A 21227-nucleotide genomic window follows, 5' to 3' on the forward strand; every position below is an offset into this window, starting at 1 on the left:
TGCTGTGAAGCACTAAAAGAAAAAAACACAGAACCAGGTGAGAGTTTACACTCCATTTCCCCATAGAAATCTGAGGGAAGGACGCCGGGCTGGCCCCACAAGCCCGTCATCAACAGCAGAGTTGAAGCGCCCCATCTTAGTAGCTGATTAAAAAATTCTTCGTGTATTAAATAAGCCCACATCCTTTTAGGAAGCGATGAAGCAACTGCCGAGGATCTAGGACCCGTTTCCCTCCGGGGAGCGGTCGGCGCCCTGCACCGCGGTCCGGCCTTCCTCTTTCAACTCTGCCGACCCCAGGTTATCGCAGGCTTGACTTAAGCCCATCAGCATTTGCTCTGCATGACGGGCGAGGGGAGGGGAATGGGGTTCTGACGCCGGCAGTGCAGGTGACAGACGTCAGAATTGCGCGTCAGTGCAGGTGACAGACGTCAGAATTGTGCGTTGTCCAAAAAATGGCCTTGCTGGGATGAGCCGCCACGGTTCTGATATAGGGCAGTTTCTCTGTTTCTGACCCAGAAGGAAATAAAAATGAACTTTAATAACAGGGATTCCATAACTGAGCCGGAGCCTCAGGGCCAAGCAGTCTGAGTGCAGGATGCTCACCTTGCTTTTTTATAAAATTAATCACTTTATTTTTTATTTTCTTGGGCTCCACCATCACCCCAGATAGTGACCGCAGCCACGAAGTTCAAAGATGCTTGCTCCTCGGAAGAAAAGCTATAACCAACCTAGACAGCATATTAAAAAGCAGAGACACCACTTTGCTGACAAAAATCTGTCTAGTCAAGGCTATGGTTTTTCCAGTGGTCACGTATGGGTGTGAGAGTTGAACCATAAAGAAAACTGAGTGCCAGAGAACTGATGCTTTTGAACTGTGGTGTTGGAGAAGACTCTTGAGAGTCCCTTGGACTGCAAGGAGACCCAACCAGTCCACCCTAAGGGTATCAGCCCTGAATGTTCACTGGAAGGACTGATGCTGAAGCTCCAATCCTGATGTGAACAGCCAGCTCATTGGAAAAGACCCTGATGCTGGGAAAGATTGTGGGCAGGAGGAGAAGGGGAGGACAGAGGATGAGATGGTTGGATGGCATCACCTACTCAATGGACATGGGTTTGAGCAAGCTCTGGGAGTTGGTGACGGACAGGGAGGCCTGGCGTGCTGCAGTCCACGGGGTCACAAGGACACGACTGAGCGACTGGACGACAGCAACAATTTCATTTTTGACTGTGCGGGGTCTTTGCCGCCCCGAGCAAGCTTTCTCCAGTGGAGAGAGCGGTGGCTTCTCCCGTTGTGGACTGCGGGCTCCAGGCGCGCAAGCTCAGTAGCCGTGGCCCTCGGGCTTGGTTGTCCCACGGCCTGTTGGATCTTCCCAGACCAGAGAGGGAACTGGACCCACCCTGCTTTGCCAGGCGTGTTCTTATCACCGCGTCACCAGGGAAGTCCCGGGGGGACCCTTCTAAGGTTATCGTTCCCTCCGGGCTCCCAAGCCCTGGATGTGGACATGTCGGCCCGTCTTTCATCAGCTCAGCGCAGGAAGCCTGGAGCGTGAGCATGTCAGCCGGGCTAGGGATCCCTCGGCCATCCACCGCTCGACACCACAGAGCCGCCCGGCTCCAGGCTTCCTCCAGCTGCCGTCCCGAAATAGCCCTGCCCAGGCCGCCCGCTATCAGGTGTCAGGCGGGGAGGCGTGTGGACACATGTCCCCTGCACGCTCCCGGGGGATGTTTTTAGACCGTCGGAATCTGGTCCACTTGCGCTGCAGCCAGAAATAAACTCTCCCACTCAGATGGGCGAGGCGTCCGGGAGACGTGGGCCAGGCGACATGCGGTCCCCCCCGCCCTCCGTGCTGTAGAGACGCTGGACACAGTCCGGAGACGGCACCCCGTCCACGCCTGGATCTTCACTGTCCAACCCTCCGCGGGGCCTCACTGGCGTTGTGTGTCTGCGTGTCTGTTATTGCTGTTGTCCGGTCGTCAAGTCGTGTCCAACTTGGTTCAACTTAACATCATCATCATGAAATAAATGGCATTCAGCCTAAGGGAAATGACAAAAATACACAACGGTTCCTTAAAATGAACTTAAGTAATTGTAGCTGTGCTGACGTTCAGTCACTCTGTCGTGTCTGGCTCTCTGCAGCCCCGTGGACTGTAGCCCACCAGGCTCCTCTGTCCGTGGGATTCTCCAGCCAGGAACACTGGAGTGGGCTGCCCTGCCCTCCTCCAGGCTAGCTGTGGTGAGCAGGGGCTCCTCTTGTTGCGGAGAACAGCCTTGAGCAGTTCTGATCACCTGGCCTCAGGAGCCGTGGCCCACAGACAGTTACTGCGTGACTCGGGGGACTGCTCACTGAAGCAGGCTTTCTCATCTCTCCTTGCTGTTCTCCAGAACTCTGCTTTCAGTTGGGTGTATCTTTCCCTTTCTCCCCTGCCTCTCGCTTCTCTTCTTTTCTCAGCTATTCGTAAGACCTCCTCTGACAACCGCTTTGCCCTCTTGCATTTCTTTCTCTTTGGGATGGTTCTCATCACTGCTGCGGCGTGTGGGATCTTCCTGGACCAGGGATCGAACCCATGTCTCCCGCGTCGGCAGGCGGATTCTCACCCCCTGGACCATGAGGGAAGTCCTCCCTGGCTGCCTTCAACGTCCTTTCAGTCGTGTCCGACTCTTTGTGACCCCATGGACTGTAGCCCACCATGTTCCTCTGTCCATGGGATTCTCCCGGCAAGAATACTGGAGCGGGTTGTTATTCCCTCCTCCAGGGGATCTTCCCGAACCAGGAATTCAACTCATGTCTCTTACATCTCCTGCACTAGCAGGTGGGTTCTTTACCACTACGGCCACCTGGGAGGCCCCGGGAAGTCCTCCACCACACTCTTGTTCACGAGCTGAAGGGCCAGCCCAGCCGTTCTCCTGGCTCTCAGCCTCCACATGGGGCTCCATCCTCTGAAGTCTAACAACACAGCCCGCCTTGATCGCACCCTCACTGGCACCATAACCATACGCTATTGACCCGCAGCCCCGGCCAGACAGCAGCTCGGAGCTGCAGAAGGCACTTGGCTGATGCCTCCCTGGGGGCGGTTATCACGTCCAAGGGGCCAGGGCGATGCCTTCCCCTGTGAGAGCTTGGGTGTCTTCCCTGTGCATTCAGACCCTACAGGTGGGGATCTTCAAGGGCTGGTGGGTGCAGCCTGCTGAACACATGAAGCGATGAAGACCCCTGCCTGCATTGGGTGGACCCTAGTTTTTAATGAGAAAACCTAATTGCTAATCAGGGCTTCCCAGATGGCTCAGCAGTAAAGAACCCAGCTGCCAGTGCAGGAGACACAAAAGACTCGAGTTCCATCCCTGGGTCTGGAAGATCCCCTGGAGGACGAAAGGGCAGCCCACTCCACGATTCTTGCCTGGAGGATCCCATGGACAGAGGAGTCCGGTGGACTACGGTCCATGGGGTCACATAACATTGGACACAACTGAGTGACTGAGCACACAGCATCTACGTATTTATCATAAATCTGTCATCTATTTATCATCCATATTTCCATCCAATCTAATCTATCATTTATCTATGTATCTCTAATCTATATATCCACCTACTGTATGTATGTATCTATCATCTACCTATCGGCTCATCTGCCTTATCATCCATCTGTCTGTCTTATCTATCTACTACCTATTTCCCTTTCATCTGGTGTCCGGAAGGAAAGTCAAGCTCAATACGTGAGTGAGTTTTCAAGGAGTCCAGCATCCACCACTCCAGTGCATTTACATAGAAAGAATTTGATTGATTTGGGCAACGTGGTCTGGCTTGGGTTTACAGAGAGTCAAAAACAAAGCCCCAGTGAGTAACCCAATTCCTTTCTGAAACCCGGGCTTCCCTGGTGGCTCAGACGGTAAAGAATCCACCTGCAATGCAGGAAATGTGGGTTCAATCCCTGGGTCGGGATAATCCCTTGGAGAAGGGAATGGCAACCCACTCCAGCACTCTTGCCTGGAGAATCCCATGGACGGAGGAGCCTGGTGGGCTGTAATCCACGGGGTCTCAGAGAGTTGGACACCACCGAGTGACGAACACTTTTTCTGACGCACAGATCTAACTCGGCCCTAGCCCCGGTGGCAGGGCAATTCAGCAGAGAAGTTGAGACACCCAAAAACAACACCCATGTTGACCCCTGGTGTCCCTGACGATGGTGATGGGACGGGGTGGGTGGAGGGGCCCGTCTTCGCCTCCCACTGACAGCGTCCGCTCCGTGTGACCATCAGCAGTGCCACTGGCTCTCCGAGTTCCTGCAAGAAAAAGTTTGTGTCCCACACCAGGACAGCCCTTGGGGAGATGGAGGAAGACACCGCGAAACCATCTAGTCTCCTCCCGAGCCCGGCCCCGCACACCCAACACCAGACTCCACGTGTCAGCGGAACCCGCGTGGGCTCCGCGTCCCCCTGCTCCGGCGAAAGCTCCCCCAGTGCCCGGGGCGCCTCTGTCCTCGGAGAGCCTGACCGCGGCAGCTGCTCGGCACGGCAGCTGCAGTTCCACGCGTGGTTGTCATTTCCTGAAATGTGCTGGGATGTAACCTCTGGGGCACGCACGCGAGTCCTTAAAATAGCCCGACTTATGTGCTGCCAAACGCCAGCCTGTTGCCAGGTGTCCCCTCCCCAAGGCTCCTGGAGGGTGGGGGACACGGCAGCCCAGACGGCGGCCTCCTCAGCCTTGGGGGTGGCGGCCAGAGAAGGACCACGGTGTTCGGGACGCCACGCGTGCTGTTTAGGACAGTCGTCGTGATGTCTGCTCGCAGCCAGGCTCCAGGCTGATGGGCTGTGTGCAGTCCCTGCGGTCCCCCACTGTGTGGGCTCCCCGGGGCAGCAGATGCCTGCTAAGTGGGCACCTTAAAAGCACAGGCATCCGTCCTCCCCCAGCCCTGGAGACCAGACGTCTGAGGTCAAGGGGTCCCAGGGCTGAGCTCCCTGCAGAGGCTCCAGGGGAGGGTCCTGCCCACCTCTTCCGGCTTCTGGGGGCTCCGGGCGGCCGTCCCTGGGCGGGTGGCCTCCCTCCCGTCTCTGCCTGCGTCTCCACGTGGCTTCTCCTCTGTGTCCGTGTCTCTCTTCCTTTGGCCTGTCACGGGGTTTAGGGCCACCCCCATCCAGGAGGACCTCATCTCAGACCTTCACTCCATCACCTCTGCAGAGACCCTGTTCCTTACTAAGGTCCCGTTCTGAGGTTCTGAGAGGACGTGAATGTGGAAGGAAGGGGAGGCAAGGAGGCCACTGAGCGCCATCTGGGCCCCTGGGCCCTGTCGGTCCAGCCCTGTGTCTGGGCTTCCCTGGTGGTCTTGCTCCCCATCGGTCCGCACAAGGACGGCGCCGACCCACTTTTGTGTTAGGGACCCCATGGGCATCACACACGTCTCAGCGAGACTTTGGTGAAAAGCTAGGTCTTACTGCTCTAGACACCTCCCAGGAAGCACGTCCCCTCCCCAAGCCCCCGCCCCCACCCCCCTGCTGTACACCCCAAACCTCTCCCAGTAATGTCTCTGGCATGGCGACCCAGGAAGAAACACACTAAACAGCCGGCTTTCATAGCATAAATAAAAGACACTCCCAACGTGTGTGCTTACCCAGGATAGGTAAACCATAGGGCACAGCCCAGGTCCCTTCCAGGCTGCGAGTCTCATGTTCAAGCACAAATTCTCCACCCCAACACTCTCTTGTGCCCAAGAATCCCTGTCCTGCCTCCCACGTTGGGATGGGCTGGTGTCTTGACCATCCAGGCTCTCCATCCTGTGAAATTCCACCCTTGTCTCTATAAAGTGGGGTTTACCTGGTGGCTCAGATGAAGAATCCGCCCGCACTGCAGAAGACACTGGTTCGAACCCTGGGCTGGGAAGATCCCCTGCAGGAGGAAATGGCAACCCACTCCAGTATTCTGGCCTGGGAAATCCCACGGAAAGAGGAGCCAGGCGGGTGGCAGTCCATGGGGTCGCCAAGAGTGGGACACGCGACTGAGCGACTACACACACACTCTGACGTGTCTGCGGTTCTCCGTTACCTCCAGGGCTCCATCTCTCCCTCGGAGTCCTTAGGAGACACGTCAACATCTTGCATGATCCACAGTGAATTCCGCTCAGTCGTGTCCAACTCTCTGGGACCCCATGGACTGTACCCGGCGGGCTCCTGTGTCCACGGGATTCTCCAGGCGAGAATCCTGGAGTGGGTTGTCATGCCCTCCTCCAGGAGACCGTCCCCACCCAAGGATGGAAGCTGGACCTCCTGCACTGCAGGTGGATTCTTCACCGTCTGAGCTTGCGTAACCCACAGCTCACACTCATCTCCCACAGGGACATCCGTCTCGCCCACGGATGCTGCGGCAGGCGGCCCCTGCATTTCCATACCCTCTTGTACATCGAGTCCTAATCTGTGGGCAAGCGCTTCCACCACCCCGAGACGGAGCTCTCACGGGTCCCATAATAGGAGGGCGCGGGGTCTCGTGCTTTAATGTGCAACTCTGCACTTTCTGGGGATGTTCAATCGACTTCATTATCTCCTGCGCTCGGGCCGTGCGGCCGGCGGTTTCATTACCTGCCCCAGACACATTTCCAGACTCCATCCATCACCCCGACCCGTTCACAGTGCTGAATATTCAGATGAAACCGCAGCTGTTTCCCCATGAATAAGGAATTTGATTCGATTCTATCTCTCTCTCACACACACACACACACACACACACACACACACACACACACACACACACACCGTCTCTTGGGACAGGAAATTGAGTTGAAGGTGGTGGAAGGCAACTCAGAAAATTTTATTATCCAAATACGAAAATCTTTTCCATATCATCAAAAAACCTTGAAATGGCGCCGGGGGCGGGGAGGGAGGGTGAACCGGCAGGGCCTGGCAGGGAGAGAATTCAGTGTACACATGAAAACGGAACAGAAGCATTTGCTGACAGGCTTTTTTGTTGCCAAACAGGTGGCAGTGAGGGTGGTGGAATCCAGAACAAAGGGGCATTTGTCTGGGGCCTCCTTCGATTTGTGAACACACATGGGGAGTGACGGAAGGAGCCGTGTGCCGTCTGAGACCCGCGGCCAGCAGGCCTGTCTTCTTCCTGTCCTCTGGCGGGCCTGCTCAGTCACTCAGTCGTGTCCGACTCTCTGCGACCCCACGGACGGTAGCCCACCAGCCTCCTCCGTCCGTGGGATTCTCCAGGCAAGAATGCTGGAGTGGGTTGCATGCCCTCCTCCAGGGGATCTTCCTGACCCAGGGATCGAACCTGGGTCTCCTACGTCTCCTGCACTGGCAGGCGGGTTCTTTACCACCAGCACCGTGCGGGAAACCCCTTAAGGCTATCAGTCATCCTTAAAGACTCCGCTTAAACAGCACTGCCCTCACGCCCAAGCCTGTCCTCTCTCCCTACGTTTTTTTTATTGTCTTTCCGCCTCATACCATGTAATTGAATGCTGAATTATCTAATTAAATGATTCCCCTCTCCCATGCCATTACACTACCAGATCTCCGAGCTCATGAACTGTCCATGTTCCTGGGCGTGTAGCACACACTCAGATGACTCAATGCTAACCCATTTAGATATGCCATGTCCCAGCATAACAAATAAACTGTCAGTAAATTAAAAGACAAGGGACCAATAGAGGCAGCAAGCTGAGGGCGAGAAGTTACTGCTGATCACAACCGTGGCAGCCCACGGACGGACAACAACACGGGATGGGGCAGAGTCCAAGTTCCTTAACAGGTCAGGGTCCCGAGTCCACGTTTACAGCTGGTATACTGAATGGAGACCACCAGTGGCTGTCGGGAAAGTTTCATTAGAAATAGTACAAAACCAGGAACACACACAACTTCTGCAAAACTTTTTCATGTGATAAAAGGGCAGACTATTTGCACACTCCCCAATCGTTTTTAGAATTTTTTATCTTATATGAAAATTTTACAATTTTCAAATTTTATTTTAGAAATTGTTTTTTATTTTTCTTTAATTTTATGCTAAAATTTGGCTGGAACTGGGGTGAGTTCATGTTATTTTTTTCTATTTCATTCAACATTCTTATTCTTTGAAAGCTTATCAAAATGCACACTAACCAAAAAAGATTTGTTTTCTTTATTTTGGGTTACACCATACTGCTTGTGGAATTTTAGTCCCCCAGCTGGGGATTGAAACCACAGCCTCAGTAGTGAAAGCACCAAGTCCTTACCACTGATTGTTGTCCAGTCACTCAAGTTGTGTCCGAATCTTTTTGACCCCATGGACTGCAGCACACCGGGCTTCCCTGTCCTTCACCATCTCCCAGGGATTGTTCAAACTTATATCCATTCAGTCGGGGATGCCATCCAACCATCTCATCCTCTGCCATCCTCTTCTCCTGCCTTCAATCTTTCCCAGCATCAGGGTGTTTTCCAATGAGTCGGTTCTTCCCAATAGGTGGCCAAGGTACCGGAGTTTCAGCTTCAGCATCAGTCCTTCCAATGAATATTCAGGACTGATTTCCTTTAGGATTGACTGGTTTGATCTCCTTGCAGTCCAAGGGATTCTCAAGAGTCTTCTCCAACACCACAGTTAAAAGCATCAGTTCTTCAGCGTTCAGCCTTCCTTGTGGTCCAAGTTTAGCTTTGACTAGATGGACCTTTGTCGGGAAAGCGATGTCTCTTTTTCAGATGAGATGGCAAGTGCCAATTTGTCATTGGCTTCTAGAATCTTCCTCTTCACCCCTACCCTCTGTCCTGAGACCTCTGGCCACCCCTGGGAGGCAGATGCAGCCAGCAGACCTTACATTCCTATTATCAGCAGAGTCCTGCCCCTGTTTAGGTGTGGCTGTGCCCATCCCAGGCCTCTCCAGCCTCTGCCCCACTGGCCTCGGGCTCACAGCACCTCTCTGTCCCCTGGGGCAGGCTCCTGCCCCACCGCACAGACTGAAGGAGGTTCTGTTTCCCTCCCGGGGTTTGTTGATGTTCTGCTGGCAGACGCACAGGCCTTGCCGACCCTGGGGTATAAAGCCGTCTTGTGGAGGGAATGAAAAATGCCATCCCCCCCAACCCCCCCCCCAACACACAAAAAAAACCACACAGATGAGTGGCAGCTCATTTACAGACCCAGAGTGAAAAGCCCGTTTGTGCTCTGAGAAGATGTCAGTGTGTGATAAATGCAAACAGAAACACGTATTAATATTTGCCTCCCTCCTGAACTGACATGGGCTTCCCTGGTGGCTCAGATGGTAAAGAATCTGCCAGCAAGGCAGGAGACCCGGGTCCAATCCCTGGGTCAGGAAGATCCCCTGGAGAAGGAATGGCAACCCACTCCAGTATTCTTGCCTGGAGAATCCCATGGACAGAGGAGCCTGGGGGGCTAAAGTTCATGGAATTGCAAAGAGTCAGACAGGACTGAGTGACTAACAGTTTCACAGAACTGACAACCTGCACACACAAGCATCAGCTTCCCAAGGCACAGAAATAACCGCACAGAATTCCTGTGTCGTGGCCCTTTAGTGACCCAGAATACTTGCGTTTTTATCTTTAGCCACGAAACGTGGACAAAAGATCGTCTGCCCTATCAGTAAGCAAAGGATGTTGAGGCCGCCAAGCCCTCAGCCACTGCAGCTGCCCCAAGGGTGCACTCTGAGGGGGTTTAGGATGAAGAAAAACAGGATTCTGGTATACCAGATAGTGTGCCCTGTTGTGTCCGACGATTTCTCAACAGCGTCCCCAGAAAATGTGTGGGGTTCAGCCACAGGGAGCACGCTGAGAGCCCAAGGTGGGCTTCGGGCAAGGATGAGGGCTGTGGGTTGGCAACAGCACCAACTTGGATATAAATATTTTCCCTTTCTCAGGACACACAGGCTCACCCTGTCATTAATTCCTATAGAATGGAGTGGAACGGTATTTCCTCAGTTGTGTCCGACACTTTATGACCCCATGGACTGTAGCCGGCCAGGCTCCTCTGTCCATGGAATTCTCCAGGCAAGAATTCTGGAGTGGGTTGCCATTTCCTCCTCCAGGCAATCTTCCTGATCCAGGGATCGAACCCAGACTCTTAGATCTTCCCATACATAGAAAAGCGCTAAATTCATTAACTTGGAATGTCTGGTTTTCTCTACATTACTGTCATTTTTTGATGTTCCAACCTTCTTTTTTGTTGCAAAAAGTCCTATATATCATGGTCTCTCCCTTATGTCTTCTGAAAAGTCCCTCAGAAAGATCTGAGAGGATACTTTCTGAGCTTAGCTCTTGAGCAGGTCCTCAGATTAAAACACAATTCTCAGCTTTAAGATGGTGTATTTTTTCAGTAGACAAACACAAAGTTTGCAGTCATTACAAACACAAATAAAATCACAGTTTAACAAGAGTTATTTAGCTGATGGCTCAGAAGTAAAGAAACCACCTGCAATGCAGGACATGCAGGTTCAATCTCTGGGTTGGGGAAGCTCCCCTGGAGAAGGAAATGACAACCCACTCCAATATTCTTGCCTGGAGAATCCCAGAGACAGAGGAGCCTGGAAGGCTATAGTCCATGGGGTTGCAAACAGTGGGACATGATTGAGCAACTGAAGTACAACAAAGCTATATTTACACTGCTGCTGCTAAGCCGCTTCAGTTGTGTCCGACTCTGTGCGACCCCATAGACGGCAGCCTACCAGGCTCCCCTGTCCCTGGGATTCTCCAGGCAAGAACACTGGAGTGGGTTGCCATTTCCTTCTCCAATGCATGAAAGTGAAAAGTGAAAGTGAAGTCGCTCAGTCGTGTCTGACTCTTAGCAACCCCATGGACTGCAGCCTACCAGGCTCCTCCATCCATGGGATTTTCCAGGCAAGAGGACTGGAGTGGAGTGCCACTGCCTTCTCCTGAGAAGCAAAAAGTGAAAGTGAAGTCCATCAGTGGTGACCAACTCTTTAGGACCCCATGGACTGTAGCCTACCAGGCTCCTCCGTCCAGGGAATTTTTCAGGTAAGAATACTGGAGTGCGTTGCCATTTCCTTCTCCAGGGGATCTTCCTTACCCAAGGATCAAACCCAGATCTCTCGCATTTCAAGCAGATGCTTTACCGTCTGAGCCACCAGGGAAGCCTAACTGAGAAGCAGGAGATTTTAACTCCCAAGAACTTGAAATTACCTCCTAAAAGAGAGCAAAGTCAAGTGAAAACTTTTAAAGAGGGGGAAAAAAAAATCTTCCTCCCTCCCCAAAATACCTATAAAAAAGGCGGTGCTTGTGAGCCGTGTGGATGATTTATCAACACTGTTAAAACTGCTGAAACAAGGTAGTCATGCGGCCAAAGGTCAGGTAAGTATTAATTTCGCTTCCATTAAAACAGATTATTTTTGCAATTACTAAAGTAGTTCATGCTCATCCTGAAAGGCCAGCTTGAAAGCAGTTACACGCCTCCAATGCATCATTAACACTTAACACACTTAACGTAACCTTCCGGTCTGATGAGGTCAGTTCTATCTAAAAAAAATTGCACTGGTCTCCAACCCCGCCTCACACTCCCTCCCGCGGGGCGCATGCCCGCTCCGGCGCTCGGCGGGCACGCACTGCGCATGCTCCCCCGTACCCTTTCTCCTGCAGGCACACGGTCCGGCCTCCGGCTCGCTCCCGGTGGGCACGCACTGCGCATGCTCGACCGACAGCCTCCCCGAACGCCGCCGCTACAGACACGCACTGCGCATGCTCGACCCCCAAGCCAACTACCCGCGCGCGCCCCTCCAGACGAACTCGCACCGCGCACGCGCGCAGCTCCGCGGAGGGCGGGGGTGCGTCTCGCTGGCGCGGGGCCACACCCACAGAAAGCCTAAAAGCTAAAAGGCCTCGAGTCGGGTGCCCGCCACCCCTCGCTCGCGTCCAAACTCCAGCTCCTGAGCGCCCTCCGGAGCGCCCACACGCCCCGCACGGCGTCCGGCCCACCGCGCCCCGCACTGCCTCGGGGCGCTGACGGGCGGCGCCGTGTGATGACGCCACGCGTCGCGCTGACTCACGGCTGAGGCGACCTTCTTTGGGCGCTCGTCTCGGCGCGCCCGTTTTGAAGCTGCCCTGAGTTGGGCGGATCCCGCCGCGGTCGGACTGCCCGCCTCAGCCGGGACCCCGAGTCCGCGCAGCCCCCCGGGGCTGGGCGTCGCCTCACCCCTGACCTCCTGAACCCCGGACCCGCGACCCCCTCCCGGGTCCCTGCCTCCTCACCAGACCCCAGGCCCGCGACCCCCACCGGGCCGGGCGCCGCCTCAGCCTTGACCTGAACCCAGGGCCCGCGACCCCCACCGGGCCGGACCACTTCTTCCCCGAACCCCGGGGCCCGCGACCCCCACCGGGCCGGACCACTTCTTCCCCGAACCCCGGGGCCCGCGAACCCCACCGGGCCGGACCACTTCTTCCCCGAACCCCGGGGCCCGCGGTCCCCGCCGGATCCCTGCCTCCTCACCAGATCCCAGGACCCCCACCGGGCCGAGCGCCGCCTCAGGCCGGACCCCAGGACCCCAGGCCCGCGACCCCCACCGGGCCGGGCCTCCTCTTCCCCGAACCCCGGGCCCGCGTCCCCCGCCGGGCCAGGCTGCCTCCTCACCAGACCCCGGGAGACCCCCGGCCAAGTTCCCGCCTTTTGCCCCGGGGCCCTTGAGCCCCCCTGGCTCGTGCCCTCGGGCTGGTCGTCGGCTCCGTGTGTGGTCCATTCAGGCCAGACGTGGGTCCCGGCTCCAGGCACCTGTGCGGGAGGAAGGAGAGGTGGGGGCGCCCCTCGGGAAGGAGGGCCCGAGTCCCGGAGATGCCGCCTGGCAAGGTCCTGCAGCCGGTCCTGAAGATGAAGGTGGACGAGCTCTTCCTGTGCTGGCTCAGCGAGTCCAGCACGCAGGCGATGCTCCGGGACTGCTTGCTGAGGATCCAGATGCCCACGAGGCCCGAGACGGGCGCGGGAGACGCGGAGCAGCCGGGGCCCTGGCTCGCAGCCGCCGCCACCGACCCCGCCTGGAGGCCGCACGAGTGCGAAGGTCCCGGGGCGCCCGGCCCGACCCCCGCGTCCACCGCGCTTCCAGTGGGAGCCGCCTCCAGTGCCCGGAGTGGGCCGCCGGTTCGAGGGCCTCGACGATCCGGAGGGACGAGAGTAGTAAGTTCCTCTTGCTTCTGCTAACGCCTGCTAAGGTAACTGGGGAGTTCCCACCGACATGGGGCTGGGGGTGGCCCAGGCACGTGGAGGAATGTCTAGTGTGCAAGCGCTTGAGTGTCTAGTCTGCCTCCTGCAGTGACCAGTGATCAGTTCAGTCTTCCAGTCGTGACCGACTCTTTGCTACCCCATGGACTTATGCAGCCAGGCTTCCCTGTCCATCACCAACTCCCCCAGCTTGCTCAAACTCACGTCCATCCAGTCGGTGATGCCATCCAACCATCTCATCTCCTCCCCCCGCCCCCAAAAAAGTCCTGCCCACTGAAAAGTACTGTCTTTAACATCTTTCCAAATTGATCATGTTTTTGGAGTTTGTTTACAGTTGGTTTTAGTTATGCATGCATGGCTGTTTTTTTCCTGCTCTGCTTAGTTTGTGAACCTTGACATTTTACCCCAAATTTGCCCGCTTTTGTCCCTGAGTTTTCTACAATAGGGCTTCCCTGGTGTCTCAGATGGTAAAGAATCTGCCCACAGTGCAGGAGACCTAGGTTCAGTCCCTGGGTGGGGAGGATCCCTGGAGAAGGAAATGGCTACTCACTCCAGTATTCTTGCCTTGAGAATTGTGTGGACAGAGGAGCCTGGCAGGCTACAGTCCATGGGGTTGCAGAGAGTCTGACATAACTGAGGGACTAACAGTTCTTCTACAATAAGGACAGTTGGATAGCAGTGCATTTAAAAGTAAAAAAGTGCTTCTGTGTTGGTTAAATGTAATAAAGCGTCTCCAGGGTTTATGGAAGAAGCATGGTGGGGGAAAACAAAGAAAAAGTGTGGTGGGTGCATATTGTTCCCCTTGTTGTTGTTTTGTTGTTTAGTCATGTCGAACTCTTCGTGACCCAGTGGACTGTAGCCCGCCAGGCTCCTCTGTCCGTGGGATTTTCCAGGTAAGAATACTGGGGTGGGTTACTATGCCCTTCTCCAGGGGATCTTCCTGACCCAGGGATTGAACCCTAGTCTCGTACACCTCCTGCATTAGCAGGCGGGTTCTTTACTGATAGTGCCACCTGGGAAGCCCAGATGCACTGAGGGTGGCTGTAAATAGACAGGAAGCTTGTGTTGCTCACCTCCTGCTGTGCAGCTCAGTTCCTAACAGGCTGCAGACTGGTACCAGTCCATGGCTCGGGTGCTGGGGACCCCTGCTCTTGACGTCCTGCCTGAGCCCCCCCTAAAATGAGGAGGTGGCTGTGTGAGGAGAGCCAGGGCTTGGAGAGCTGACTGCAGTAGTGACAGTCCCCCATCCTCCCACCAACCCCTTGGTGCTCTTACTGGGATCCCCGGAATCTCACGTGGTGAGCCGTCCACGTTGTCACTAAGTGTGTTTCGTGACACAGCCCAACAGACACCACTGGAAGATGAATTCCTGTGTTTTGTGACCCCATAAATTGTGTGAGTCCCCGTGGGACTGGAACTGTTTACAGAAAATTCGAGGAGGGTGGCTTTGATGTATGAGAAAGACCTCATTTATGCATGGCAGGCAGAAAGCCACGGAGTGTGGGTGTGAAGTTCCTCAGGCCAGAGTGCTGTTTCCCCAAGACCAGGTTCGTGCATCGTGCTGCCTGGGGCCGTGGAGAGACCAGCTTCTGCCTGGAAGGATGTGATGTGGCCTCGGTGGTGGGGCTGGAATAGTCGGGGGGCGGAAGGGGGGTCGTCTGTTGGATGAAAGAAGGGCTGATGGGTGTGGGTAAGACTAAAGACCCCTCTTCCTGTCTGCAGTTTCCAGGACCAGACAGAGTAAGTTACCATGAGGACCTGGTTTTTGTTTTTTTTGTTTTGAGTATTTGCTTATTTTTATTTATTTATTTGACTGCACCAGGGTCTTACTTGTGGCCTGTGGGATCTAGTTCCCTGACCGGTGATCGAACCCAGGCCCTCTGCTTTGGGAGCCCAGAGTCTTAGCCACTGGGCTACCAAGGAAGTCCCTTGAGGACTCGGTTTTGAGGAAAAGCAGAATGACTCAACCGTCCCAAGAGGTCTCAGGAAGGAGTGACGGGGACCTGCCTGGTGGTCCAGTGGTTGAGTCCACGCTGCCAATGCGGAGGGCACAGGTTCCATCCGTGGTTAGGGAGCCAACATCCAACATTCTACTGTGGCCAAAAAAACCGGGGCCTGAAGGTGGCTTTAAACGTGTCTTGATGAACGTGGATTTTGTGGCTTCAGTTGAATTTTGAGAGGCCAGTAACACAAAAAGGACTGTTGTCATTGGGATAAAATAAGACTTTTTTGGCCCCAAGAAATGGATAATTAATGTTAGGAAAAAGTTCCTACATAAAATGCCATAAGGAAAGTTCTGAGTTTGTGTTCTCTAAGAACTAATAGGAAGTTAAGAAACCTCATGTGTAGCTTTCCTGGGGGCTCAGCGGTAAAGAATCCACCTGCCAATGCAGGAGACTCAGGTTCGATCCCCGAGTCGGGAATATCCCCTGGAGGAAGGCATGGCAACCCACTCCAGTATTCCTGCCTGGAGAATCCCATGGACAGAGGAATTGGGTGAGCTACAGTCCACGGGGTCACAAAGAGTCGCACACGACTGAGCAAGTCAACAACATAAGGGTTCTTTGTGTAGTATCTGCATGCAGCTCCTTTGTGAGACTTATATTTTCACATATTTCTCTTCAGTCTTTGTCCCATTTTGTTGTTGGTTTAACATGTCTTTTGAACACAAAAAGCTGTTATTTTTTTTTTTTTAATTCTTTCAATTTCATTCTTTCATGGTTCTTATTTATTGCATCCAATCTACGAAGTGTGTGACTCTCCCAGGCTGTCAGGGTCGTCTTCTGTTTTCCTCCTAAAAGATGCCTGGTTTTCTCTTTTGCATTTAGAGTTCTGATCCATTTCTCTTAAGTTTCTGTGTGTGGTATATGATATCCAGGTAACCAGTGGTCTTTGAAATTGCTCTTTTCCTGCAGAGCTGCACTGTGAGTTACATTGTTGAAAATCAGTCAGCTTTGTGCATGTGGGTCTGTTTCCTGATCTCTGATCCTGGGAACTGTGTTTGAAATCTCACTCTGCAGCTCTTTGGGGATGAACCTGTGGAAAGCAGGTGGCGTACGGCCAACCCTGTTCTTTTAAAACGGTCTGAGATTCTCAGATGTCCTCTGACCTCAGGCTACCCTAACATTCTCATCTCCATGGAACCCTGAGAACCAGCTTGTCAGCCTCCACAGGAAAGCTTGGTGGAGTTTTGATGGGGGCTGCGTTGAGTCTGTAGATCAATCTTGCACCGCTAATGCCTTAAAAATGTCGAGTTTCCCAGCCCACGAGCTCCGGATGTCTTTCTGTCTCCTTGCATCTCATCATTTTCCGTCAGTGGGTTGCATGCATTCCAGTGCTTCGCCTCCTTGGTGAAATTTATTATCTATCTGTTTAGACATTTAGTGCTTTGCCTCTGTTCGTAGATATGGGGTGCCCAGTTACCTGGTGATCTGACTTTACCTGACTCAGTACTGGTTCAGCCCTGGTTTAGGGCTCTGGTTCAGTCCGGGTCCAGTCCATGTTCAGTCTGGGTTCAGTCCACGTTCAGTTTGGTCCACATTCAGTTCACTTTCAGTCCACGTTCAGCACGGGTTCAGTCCATACTCAGTTCTGGTTCAGTCCATCTTCAGTGCACATTCAGTCCATGTTCAGTCCACGTTCAGTCCGGGTTCAGTCCAGATTTACCTTCCTCACCTCCTGGGACTGCCTTCTTCCTGTCTGTCTCCAAGGCGGGTGCAGCCCTGGGGGAAGGTGCGGGGTCCCCATGAGGAGGAGGAGGGGCATGGGGTCCCCATAGGAGGGTAATGCAGGGTCTCATAAAGAGAAGAGGGGACGCGGGGTCCCCATGAGGAGAAAGAGGGGGGCGGAGTCCCATGAGGAGGAGGGGCACAGGGTCCCCATAGGAGCTTGGTGTGGGGTGTCTGTGAAGAAGGCTTTCAGGGTCTACCCGAGGACATGGCAGCGGCTGGTCTCCATCAGGAGGTGGTGGCCGCTGCTGCTCCCCAGATTTGGGGGTGCCTGTGGCTGAGGGGTTCTGAGCTTTGAAGCAGCGCCCTGGTCAACAGCATGAGGTGGCACGTGTCCTCCGAGTCCCTGGCACGGGCAAGAGAGTGCCCGGGCTGAGAGTGCCCGGGCTGTGCAGGGCGCTTTTGCGGCGTCACCGCTGGTGGAGCAGAGCTGGCTCGGTTTTGGGAGAAGGGGCGCTTTCCCGTCAGCTTTCACAGGCCTTGGAAAGCTGTGCACACAGCTCCTCTCGTCTTGCCGTCGCCCCGAGGCATCCAGGGCTCTGGGCCAGGGCAGAGCCGTGTGAGGTCTCTTCTACAGCCGCCCGTGCACCAGCCGGTTCCGCCCAGGACGCTCCCCACGGTCCAGTGCTGGGTCCTCCCGTGTCCTTGCTGAGCGCTGCTCCCCGACTGCGGTGCCTTGTGCTGTGCCAGGTGGACCCTTCCTCTGTCCCTGGCTCCCAGCTCTCGGATCCTCGTGCCGAGGACGTCGATGCTCAGTCCTCGTGAGGACCTCGCCTTCTCTCGTCTCAGCAAAGGGTCAGTCTCTTACTCGTGTCCGACACTGTGCGACCTCATGGACTGTAGCCCACCAGGCTCCTCTGTCCATGGAATTCCAGGCAAGAATCCTGGAGTGGTTTCCTGTTTCCTCCTCCAGGGGATCTTCCCGACCCAGGGTTCGAGCTCAGGTCTCCTGCCTTGGCAGGGGGGTTCTTTACCCCTGAGCCACCTGGGAAGCGACTGACGTCTCAGGGAGACGCCTACAGAGTAACCGCTGTGTTTTAAGGCTCAGAAGCATTTCTGACTCCTTTTAAAATTTATTTATTGTTAATTGGAGGACAATTGCTTTACAATATTGTGTTGGTTTCTGCCGTAATCAACACGGATCAGCCATAGGTGTACACGTCCCCTCCCTCTTGAACCTCCCTTCCACCTCCCTCCCCATCCCACCCTCTAGGTTGTCACAGACTCATTTCTTTTTTCAAGACCCCATCAAGCGGTGTTCCAGAGGGGCTGCACCGTGGGTGTTCCCTACCCGAAAGCAGCCCAGAGTTCCACGACCCCCCCCCCCCCCGTCCCCGGCGGGCACCGGACCAGCCGCTGTCCGTAACATGGCTCTCTGGTGGCACCTCTGTGGCTTTGTCACCGTTTCCCTGGTGACCGTGATCTCAAGCCTTCTTGTCCTCATACGTCTTCTCTACTGGGGCGTCTTTTCAGATGCTCTTCTTTTCAGATGCTCAAACCAACAGACTGGTTTGTTGGTTTTTCTCATTCAGTTAGCAAGTTCTATGTCTGTTCTGGGTGCAACTGCTCTATTTATCACTACGGGATTTGCAAGATGTCTTTGTAGCAAGTGACTTGTCATACGTTTCATCTCTTCCACCAGTTTTGCACGTGTGTTAAGTTGTTTCAGTCGTGTCTGACTCTTTGCAACTCCATGGACTGAAGAACGCCAGGCTTCCCTGGCCATTGCCATCTCCCAGAGCTTGCTGAAACTTATGTCCATTGAGTAGGGGATGCCAGCCAACTGTCTCATCCTCTGTCACCCCCTTCTCCTCCTGCCTTCAATCTTTCCCAGCATCAGGGTCTTTTCTAAGGAGTCAGTTCTTCACATCAGGTGGCCAAATTATTGGAGCTTCAGCTTCAGCGTCAGTCCTTCCAGTGAATATTCAGGGCTGATTTCCTTTAGGATGGACTGGTTGAATCTCCTTGCAGTCCAAGGGACTCTTGAGTCTTCTCCAGTACCATAGTTTGAAAGCCTCAGTTCTTTGGCACTTAGCCTTCTTTATGGTCCAGTTCTCACATCTGTACATGGCTACAGGAAAAACCACTTATATTGGAAGATTGTACGTCTTAACCACTGCCTTCATGCTCACAACTACCCCCTTCCCCTGGAAGCTACAAGTCTGACCTCTTTTCCTCTGAGTTTGTTTCTGAAGCATAATTGACGTACAACGCTATGTTAGTTCCTGGTGGAGAACATTTTTGTTGCGGTGTTTAGTCCCTCAGTCGTGTCTGACCCTTTGCGACCCCATGGACTGTAGCCCGCCAGGCTCCTCTGTCCATGGGATTCTTCAGACAAGAATACTGGAGAGGGTTGCCATTTCCTCCTCCAGGGAATCTTCCCAACCCAGGGTTCGAACCTGAGTTTCTTGCATTGGCAGGTGGGTTCTTTGCCATTGAGCCACCTGGGAAGCCCAGTGCAGAACACAGTGATTTGATATTTCTGTACATTTGAACAAGTCTGTGCTTTCTCACTGTACAAAGACATGGCGGAATAAGTTACCATGCTCCCCAGACTGTATCTTTAAGCTTTTTAAAAAAATCTTGATGTGGACCACGTTTTAAAGTTTTTAATGAGTTTATCACAATATTCCTTCTGGTTTATGTTTTGGTTTTTGGCCCCAGGGCATGTGGGATCTTAGGTCCCTGACCAGGAATGGAGCCCTCACCCCCTGCGCTGGAAGGGGGAGTTGTAACCACTGGACCCCCAGGGAAGTCAGTTCCCCTAACCTCTCGGCCGTGATGGTGAGAGGGCGTGGCCACCCAGGGATAGAACCCAGGCCTCCTTCATTGGCAGGTGTGTTCTTTACCGTCTGAACCACCAGTTGAGATGTACACTCAACCTGCAGAGGACACACTGCTCTCCTGTGAAAACTCGGGGTGCGGGTGGAATATTGTAACAAATTCATTAAAAACTTTAAAAAGTGGGCCACATTTTAAAAAATGTTCTAAAAAGCTTCAAAAATGTACAGTCCCCAGGGCAGCAACCCTGCTGTGATACCACAGCGGTGGCCACAGGGCGCTGTGCCTCTGTCCAAACCCTCAGGGTGCGCGGGACCAGACGCGCCCCGGGGAGACTGTGTGCTTCTTCAGGGCAGCCGGATCCGCGTGGGCTCCTCACCGCAGTGACGTGGGCTCCTGTCTCGAACAGACGCAGCGCCCTGCTCAGGGAGTTCCTGACAGGGGAACCTGGGCCCTGTGGGCGCTTCTGGACTTTCTGCCCCACGTTTTAGTAAGACAAACACGGCTGGAAGAAAACGAACCCCAAACCCGAACTCCATTAGAGAGACAGGACGAGGGTGGGTGGGTGAAAGGCTCCTGACCCCCAAGGCCATTTCCCCAGACATCTCTGTCTGGGGGCAGGGAAGGGCGAAGGAGCAGGTGTCCCTGGGGTCCTGCGGTGTCAGTGTGGGACCCGCAGGCCAGAGGGGGACAATGTGTGTGTGTGGGGGGGGGGTGAGGGCAGGGAGACCTTCCCAAAGCGAGCCTGGCTCTGCGGAGAGTCCATCCGCACATCAGGGCCCGGTTCCGTTTTCACGGTTCCCAGGACATGACAGTCCATCCACGTGGTCTGCTTTTCATTACGTGCTGCACCCGTGTGCACCCCGAAATGCAGTAAAACCCTCGCTTCCACCCGCACCCCGAGTTCTCACAGGAGAGCAGAGTGTGTCCTCTGCAGGTTGAGTGTACATCTTCTCAACTGGTGGTTCAGACAGTAAAGAACACACCTGCCAATGTAGGAGGCCTGGGTTCTATCCCTGGGTGGGGAAGATTCCCCCAGAGAAGGAGTTGGCCGCTCACCTCGGTATTCTTGCCTGGAGAATCCCACGGACCAAGCAGCCTGGTGGGCTACAGTCCATGGGGTCGCACAGAGGCAGAGACGACTGAGCGACGAACACTTGTCACTGTTTGCTCCTGCACTCCTAAGGGCGCGTGGATGCTGACCTCCAAAGCCCTTTTGCGGCCAGTTTCCCGAGGGCACAGCTCTTGGGCCGCAGGCGGGCTGTGGGACCGCGCGCCCGGGCCGCTTGCTCTGTCCCAGCTTCCAGCTTAGTCCTGGGCTGGCTGCCGGTGTCCGGAGAGAAGGCTGGGTCTCTCCCGGGGGAGCCGCGGGCGGCGGCCCCACAGCGGCGGGCCTCGGCGGTCTGTCTGCAGGCTGAGCCGAGCGCGGGTCGGGGGACGGCCGCCTCCCTCCGCGCGCAGCGGGCCGCCCTGGGGGCGGGCGCCCTGCCTCGGGCCTGCCCCGCGGACCGCAGAGGGGCCCTGGGAGGGGCCGCCCGCCGCCCGCTGGCCGCGCCTCCCCTGCCCGCGCGCCGTGCGCGCCCGCCCC

At 54.9% G+C, this 21227-nt stretch overlaps 1 protein-coding gene and 1 long non-coding RNA gene across 2 annotated transcripts in view; one reads left to right on the forward strand and one right to left on the reverse strand.

Annotated features, from left to right (window-relative positions):
- Window positions 1-10610: 10610 nt before the first annotated feature.
- The window catches only part of LOC145535248 (serine/threonine-protein phosphatase 2A regulatory subunit B'' subunit beta), a 48195-nt gene continuing 37578 nt past the window's right edge, over window positions 10611-21227 (forward strand). Inside the window, exons 1-4 of the mRNA XM_081563593.1 lie at window positions 10611-10942; window positions 11032-11275; window positions 11561-13085; window positions 13955-14023. Coding sequence (XP_081419719.1) covers window positions 12747-13085; window positions 13955-14023 — 408 coding nt within the window. The 5' untranslated portion in view covers window positions 10611-10942; window positions 11032-11275; window positions 11561-12746. The remainder of the gene's footprint in view (window positions 10943-11031; window positions 11276-11560; window positions 13086-13954; window positions 14024-21227) is intronic.
- LOC145535249 (uncharacterized) lies at window positions 17920-21142 on the reverse strand. The gene is made up of 2 exons (XR_014075338.1): window positions 20699-21142; window positions 17920-18929 (listed from the first exon to the last, which is right to left on the reverse strand). It is a non-coding gene; the product is annotated as an uncharacterized LOC145535249 (long non-coding RNA).

The sequence above is a fragment of the Giraffa tippelskirchi genome, chromosome X (assembly GCF_054371585.1).
Source record: "Giraffa tippelskirchi isolate mGirTip1 chromosome X, T2T-mGirTip1v1.2.pri, whole genome shotgun sequence".
Taxonomy (NCBI): Eukaryota; Metazoa; Chordata; class Mammalia; order Artiodactyla; family Giraffidae; genus Giraffa; species Giraffa tippelskirchi.